The sequence below is a fragment of the Triticum aestivum genome, chromosome 3B (genome assembly GCF_018294505.1).
Source record: "Triticum aestivum cultivar Chinese Spring chromosome 3B, IWGSC CS RefSeq v2.1, whole genome shotgun sequence".
Taxonomy (NCBI): Eukaryota; Viridiplantae; Streptophyta; class Magnoliopsida; order Poales; family Poaceae; genus Triticum; species Triticum aestivum.
In genome coordinates, this window is record NC_057801.1 from 372,627,826 (window position 1) to 372,634,956 (window position 7,131).

Consider the following 7,131-nt stretch of genomic DNA (forward strand, 5'->3'; position numbering starts at 1 on the left):
CAGTTACTTGGGAATTTTGGAAACAAATGAATGGTAGAGTGTTCAACCGTGCAGATCAAGTTATGACGGTGGCACAACTGCACAGACACATCTTCGATGAGATCAAGGCGTGGAAAGAAGCTGGTTTGGGCGTTGTAGTACTCCACAAATTTGTGAGAGGGCATGCTTAGGATTTAGGTATTGGTGTGGGTTGTAGCCTTGAGGGAGTATGTCATTGGCATACTCTGGGAAAAAAAAGACTGCTGCTTTTTTTTTTAGGTTTCCCAGAGTGCTGCTCTAGCCGCTTGTTCTGTCTGCCAGAAACCAAGGCCAAGAAGCCCATGACGCATGACCGCGCCTGAGACCAAAAGCCTTGCCCACCATATTGGGCGTCCCTTTCCTCTTTGTGCTGCGCTCCTCGTTTTGTTGCGACAAAAGAGCGGCGAATAGAGCGGCGAGGGCGTGAGGGGCCCCTGCTGCTTGTGGCGGCGGCAATGGAGAGGGGCGAGAGCATCCTGGATGCCGTGCTCGACGAGGAAACCCTAGATTTCGGCGGAGATGACGTCGAGATGGCTGACGCGGAGGCGGACGAAACCCCCATCCCCGACCCCCCCGCCGCCGGAGCAGGAACCGCTGGCGGTGGTGCGCAGGTGGGCGGACCGGCGGGCAAGAAAAAGAAGAAGAGAAAGTCCGGGAGGAGTAAGAACAGGGGGAGGCCTGATGGGCCACCCACCAAGATCGGCGACATTAATCGGTAAAAACCCTCGCACCACTCGCTTAGGGTTTTGGTTATGCCCGAGACGAAATTAGAAAATTAATGTTTGTGTATATACCACCTGCTATTTGTTTTATATGTTTTTGTTTCACAAATCGGGAGTATTGAGTAGACTATTGCGGAAATTGGTTTATACGTATAATGGTTTTGATCATCCTTTCGAAATGTTTGTTTCTTCTATGTGAAATTTTTATATGAAGTAAAATGCTCACACCGTGTTGATGATACTGAATGCAACGAAGCAATTGCACTATATGGTCAACAAACATTGCACATTTTAATAGAAATTAGTTAATTGCTATCATGAATACAGAGACTTCTTTTCACAAGAGGATTATACAGAGTTTAGTTTTCCAACTGACTTGTAATCCAATACTCCAACACTTGTATAAAGCTATCGCTACTTTGGTTTGCCCAACCAGCCTGTCAAGGCAAATTATTTTGCTTCGTTGTGTTATTTATTTTAGGTTGCTAACTGCCCAATCCTTTATACCTTTTGCAGTTTTGTACTTGACACGTGCAGGCGCTTGAAGGAGAAAAAGTCATACCTTGTCTGGAATGCTATTGGCTGCCTTGGTGTTTCTGCTGTCAGCGATCTTGTACGAGAGGTATACAATTCTTTTGTTGAACAGTATGTAAGGAGGTTCAGTTTATCAATTGACGTACTTTTGAAAAGTTTACTGTCTTGGTTGAGATGGATCATTTTCTTACTAAAGCACAAATATGTCATAATTTGTTAGTGTAAGCTATTGTACTGGACCTCTCTGTTTTTGTTTGTGCCTCAGTGGTGTGGACTGGTAGGTATTTGCCCAATGGACTTGCATACCCTTGTAACCCTTCATAGGAAATCTGTTGCTCTTACAAATATTACTGCCTTGATTCTTTGCAGTTCCACGGATTAGTTTGTTTTAAGTAATTGAGAAGTTTGGAGTTTCTCTGAAGAGTCACTGAATAATATTTCCTTCTATGCTTGGTGAAAAAAATCCAATTGCAGTTAAGTTCCTATTTTAAAGCTGTGCCTTGTATAATTCTTGCTGTTTATATAATCAGATAGCAATATTTTAGAACCTGTAAAGTTTAGTATTCATGAGTTGTTATCTATTGCTAAGTACATTCTATTCTAGGTTGAGGCCATTCAGAAGTGTGGTGGGCAGACAATTGCTGATGGAAGTCGTTTCCGGACAGGTGGTGGAATCCTCTGGAACATCTTGAAATCACGAGAGCCAAAGGCATACAAGGAAATTATGGTGAAGGGAAGGGAGCTTGAGGTAAGATATTTATGTGACTTGTCAAAGTGCTAGTTTTCGCACTACCATTCCTCATGTATGACTGTTTAGTGCAATAGCCATTTCCTACAGCAACCTTTCGCGACGTGATTTTTTTGTACATGCCATGTCGTTGTCACAAAAAGCAGGCAAAAATTAAGGAACTTAAGATAATTTTGTTAATCTTGAGTCTTGATGAGCCAGCCTGAGTGAACTAGTATTAACAGAATGAGTGGATGTTTTGCACGACCATTCCTCATTTATGGCTGTTTAGTGGTTAGTGCAATAGCCATTTCCTACAACTCCCATTCACCAGGGAAAAAAAATTGTGTACGTGCCACATCATTGTCACAAAAAGCAGGCAAAAATAGACGAACTTAAGATAATTTGGTTAATTTTGAGTCTAGATGAGCCAGCCTGAGTGAACTAGTATTAACAGCATGAGTGGATCCTTTGTGATTCATGTAGAAAATTATTATAATCAATCTTTGTTATAAATCAAGTAATAAATGTAAAATAGCTACCATGCCAAAATAATTTCACTATGTTGAAGACTGATGTGCTACATTTCTCTACAACAACAACAAAGCCTTTAGTCCAAACAAGTTGGGGTAGGCTAGAGGAGAAACCCATAAGATCTCGTGACCAACTCATGGCTCTGGCACATGGATAGCAAGCTTCCACGCACCTCTGTCCATAGCTAGTTCTTTGGTGTCTCTCAACGGACTCCTCCCATGTCAAATTCATCTACCCCGACCTCTCTTGACATTCTCCGCACGCTTTAGCCGTCCGCTATGCACTGAAGCTTCTAGAGGCCTGCGCTGAATATGCCCAAACCATCTCAGATGATGTTGGACAAGCTTCTCTTCAATTGGTGCTACCCCAACTCTATCTCGTATGTCACGGTCTCGATCCTTCCTTGTGTGGCCACACATCCATCTCAGCATACGCATCTCCGCCACACCTAACTGTTGAACATGTCGCCTTTTAGTCGGCCAGCACTCGGCGCCATACAACATTGCGGGTCGAACAACCGTCCTGTAGAACTTGCCTTTTAGCTTTTGTGGCACTCTCTTGTCACAGAGAATGCTAGAAGCTTGGCGCCACTTCATCCATCCGACTTTGGTTCGATGCATCAATACCCCCATCCTCTTGCAGCATTGACCCCAAATATCGAAAGGTGTCCTTCTGAGGCACCACCTGCCCATCGAGGCTAACCTCCTCCTCACACCTAGTAGTACTAAAACCGCACATCATGTACTCGGTTTTAGTTCTACTAAGCCTAAACCCTTTCAATTCCAAGGTTTGTCTCCATAACTCTAACTTCCTATTTACCCCCGTCCGACTATTGTCAACTAGCACCACATCATCCGCAAAGAGCATACACCATGGGATATCTCCTTGTATATCCCTTGTGACCTCATCCATCACCAAGGCAAGAAGATAAGGGTTCAAAGGTCAAAGCTGACTCCTGATGCAGTCCTATCTTAATCGGGAAGTCATCAATATCGACATCACTTGTTCGTAGATGTCCTTGATGAGGGTAATGTACTTTCCTGGGACTTTGTGTTTCTCCAAGGCCCACCACATGCCATTTCGCGGTATCCTATCATAGGCCTTCTCCAAGTCAATGAACACCATATGCAAGTCCTTCTTTTGCTCCTTGTATCTCTCCATAAGTTTTCGTACCAAGAAAATGGCTTCCATGGTTGACCTCCCAGGCATGAAACCAAACTGATTTTTGGCCACGCTTGTCATTCTTCTTAAGCGGTGCTCAATGACTCTCCCATAGCTTCATTGTATGGATCATCAGTTTAATTCCATGGTAATTAGTACAACTCTGAGCATCCCCCTTGTTCTTGAAGATTGGTACTAATATACTCCATCTCCATTCCTCTGGCATCTTGTTTGCCCGAAAAATGAGGTTGAAAAGCTTGGTTAGCCATACTATCGCTATGTCCCCAAGGCCTTTCCACACCTTAATGGGGATACAATCAGGGCCCATCGCCTTGCCTCCTTTCATCCTTTTTAAAGCCTCCTTGGCCTTAGACTCCTGGATTCGCCGCACAAAACGCATGCTGGTCTCATCAAAGGAGTTGTCCAGTTCAATGGTAGAACTCTCATTCTCCCCATTGAACAGCTTGTCGAAGTACTCCCGCCATCTATGCTTAATCTCATCGTCCTTCACCAAGAGTTGGTCTGCTCTGTGCTTGATGCATTTGACTTGGCCAATATCCCTCGTCTTCCTCTCTCGGATCTTGGCCATCTTATAGATGTCGCTTTCGCCTTCCTTCGTGCCTAACCGTTGGTAGAGGTCCTCATACACGCTCGACCCCTTGCTTCACTGTCAACTCGCTTTGCAGCCTTCTTCGCCATCTTGTACTTCTCTATGTTGTCTGCACTCTATCTAGGTATAGGTGTCTGAAACAATCTTTCTTCTCTTTAATCACCTTCTGGACATCATCATTCCACCACCAGGTATCCTTATCTTCGCTTCTCCTTCCCCTGGACACTCCAAACTCCTCCGAGGCCACCTTACGAATGCAAGTCGCCATCTTCATCCACACATTGTCTGCATCCCCTCCCTCCCAAGGGCCCTCCTTAATGACCCTTTCCTTGAATGCCTGAGCTACCTCCCCCTTAAGCTTCCACCACTTCATTCTAGCGACTTTGGTACGCTTATCCCGCTGGACACGAATCCGAAAGCGGAAGTCAACAACCACCAGCTTATGCCGAGGTACAACACTCTCTCCAAGTATCACCTTACAGTCTAGGCACGCACGCCTATCTTCTCTTCTCGAGAGGATGAAATCAATCTGGCTAGAGTGTTGGCCACTACTAAAAGTCACCAGATGTGATTCTCTTTCTAAAGAGGTTGTTAGCTACAATCATGTCATAGGCTAGAGCAAAGCTTAAGACATCTTCTCCTTCTTGATTCCTGATGCCATAGCCAAAGCCCCAGGCACCCCTTCAAAACCTGTGTTAGATGTACCTATGTGGCCATTGAGGTCTCCTCCTATGAAGAGGTTCTCGCCAACAGGTACACTCCTAACCATGTCTTCCAAGCCTTCCCAGAACTCCCTCTTGGTGTTCTCATTGTGGCCTACTTGCGGGGCATACGCGCTGATAACATTGAGAACTAAATCCCCAACTACTAGCTTGACCAGGATAATCCGGTCCCCACGTCTCTTGACGTCTACCACTCCATACTTGAGGCTTTTGTTGATCATTACTATTTGCAGCCGTCCCCATGTACCACAGCTTGAAGCCTTTTGTCCCCTACATTTGGTTTCCTTGACGCAAAGGATATCAACACCTCTCCTCACCGCTGCATCAACTAGCTCCTGAAGCTTCCCTGTCGGAGACCCTATGTTCTAGCTACCTAAGCGAATCCTCCTAGGCTCGGCTAGCTTCCTTACCCTTCGCACTCGTCGAGTCAAATGCAAAGACCCTTGCTCATTTTCCACTCCATCCGGGTGCCGATGTAGCGCGCCACTAAGGATGCGACGACCCGATCCTCGCTCACTTGCCACCGTATCCGGATCAAGATACGGCGCGCCACCAGGGGGTGACGGCCGGGCCTTGCCCATTTGACACCACACCTGGGTTCTGATGTAGTGCGTCGCTGAGAGGGTTACGCCCCAACGAAAATCTTTTGGGTTTCATCTCCATAAGAGTGGCCGAGTTTTTACGTTGGCTTGCCAAGCCTATCACAACCCTTCTCCTTTACCCGGGCTTGGGACCGGCTATGTTGAGACAACATAGGCGGACTTTGTGCTACATTTTTCTCATTCTCTTTTTATATACCAACATTACAACTGATGGTGCTGATTGGTACGGTGAAGTACCATTTTACTGCACTTTTACTCGATCTGAATGGTCTTTGCTACCACTACCATGTTTAATTATGTCTAATTGATTTTGCTACTTTCTCCTTTCAGAAGCAGTTCATGTATACGAAAGGCAGACCACAGATGAGCAGAAATGAAGATGCAAGCTCACAGGGCACCGCGCTAGTTGACGAGGAAATTGAAGCACATGATGACCCTGAGCACTTGGTCGATGCAGAGGAAGCACCTCCTTCTGTTGATAAAGCTGAACCTCGTAAACCAGTAGCCGACAGGATTCGTGTGCCTGTTGCTTATGATGATCTTTTTGAAGATGGAGAGATACAAGAAGAACAACCACAAAATTGAAGTATTCCAAAGGTTTTGCCTGCTCAGAAAGCAAGATTGCAGAATGCGAGGGAAGAGGGTCGATGTATGTATGAAGTTGCGGTGAAGCGACCTTCTTTCCCAAGGACTCCCCTTTTTCCCCTTGTGTGATTGAGCAGTAAATCATGCAAATATGCAGCAACTGATGAGTTCTATTGCTGCTAGGAGTGGAAGTTGTACGAACAATATTGAGCCTAAATTCAGTGCTGAATGAAAACTATGGTTTTACAACTGTCTTAAGGAAGTATTACTCCTGAGTACTAGCTGGGTTTGGATATGCATTATGGCGCCAGGCTCAACAAGTAGGACTGGTCGTTGGTCCAATATCGGCATTTTTTTCCCCAGTTCTAGTGTAGCTTTGTGGGAGCTAATAAGTGAGGTCCTGATTTGAAGTTTGCCAACCGCGCCTACCGTGTGGTAAGCGAGGTCCTGTTTAAGTCTTGAATTTGGCTAAATTTCTGGATGAGCCATTTCACCGCTAATCTTATGGTGTTTTATTGAATGGATTTTCGTAGGAAGTTTGTAGGTTTGAAAAGTTTTTTTTTTGTAAATTTATTTGTAGGATTTAGGATTGAATCATACTAGAAGGCCACACTTTTGCTGCGCCCATAAACAATGATGAAGAATCTACCGCGCGCGCGCAAAAAATAAGAAGATGAAGAATCAGATATGCCCCATTGACGTGGACTTCAACCTATGTCATTACTAGAAGCAAACTGCGTTTTTTTTGGTGAAACAAGAGCTATCATTAAACAGTAGCATTACAATCATTCTGTAGGCATTCAACTAGAAACCTAGGAACAAAGTTGATCCATAAACATCTCCTTCTAGTCGAAGAAGCCTGCTTAGCACAAAGATGTGCCCCTTCATTAGCTCCACGCCCAATGAAGTTCAGTTG

The 7,131-nt window shown here is 45.0% G+C and overlaps 1 protein-coding gene across 1 annotated transcript; it reads left to right on the plus strand.

Annotated features, from left to right (window-relative positions):
* The first annotated feature begins 332 nt into the window (after positions 1–332).
* Positions 333–6,464, plus strand: LOC123069940 (uncharacterized). Its single transcript, XM_044492924.1, has 4 exons — positions 333–733; positions 1,257–1,362; positions 1,879–2,022; positions 5,961–6,464. Exons 1-4 carry the CDS (start codon positions 474–476, stop codon positions 6,213–6,215), a joined length of 765 nt encoding a protein of 254 aa, XP_044348859.1. The 5' UTR covers positions 333–473; the 3' UTR covers positions 6,216–6,464.
* Positions 6,465–7,131: the final 667 nt, after the last annotated feature.

Bases quoted from the DNA above. Each gene is read 5' to 3' on its own strand.
- LOC123069940 (XM_044492924.1), top strand. From the start codon at position 474: ATGGAGAGGGGCGAGAGCATCCTGGATGCCGTGCTCGACGAGGAAACC. The intron at 1,363-1,878 runs GTATACAATTCT...ATTCTATTCTAG, and splicing joins TCAGCGATCTTGTACGAGAG to GTTGAGGCCATTCAGAAGTG. The intron at 2,023-5,960 runs GTAAGATATTTA...TTCTCCTTTCAG, and splicing joins TGAAGGGAAGGGAGCTTGAG to AAGCAGTTCATGTATACGAA.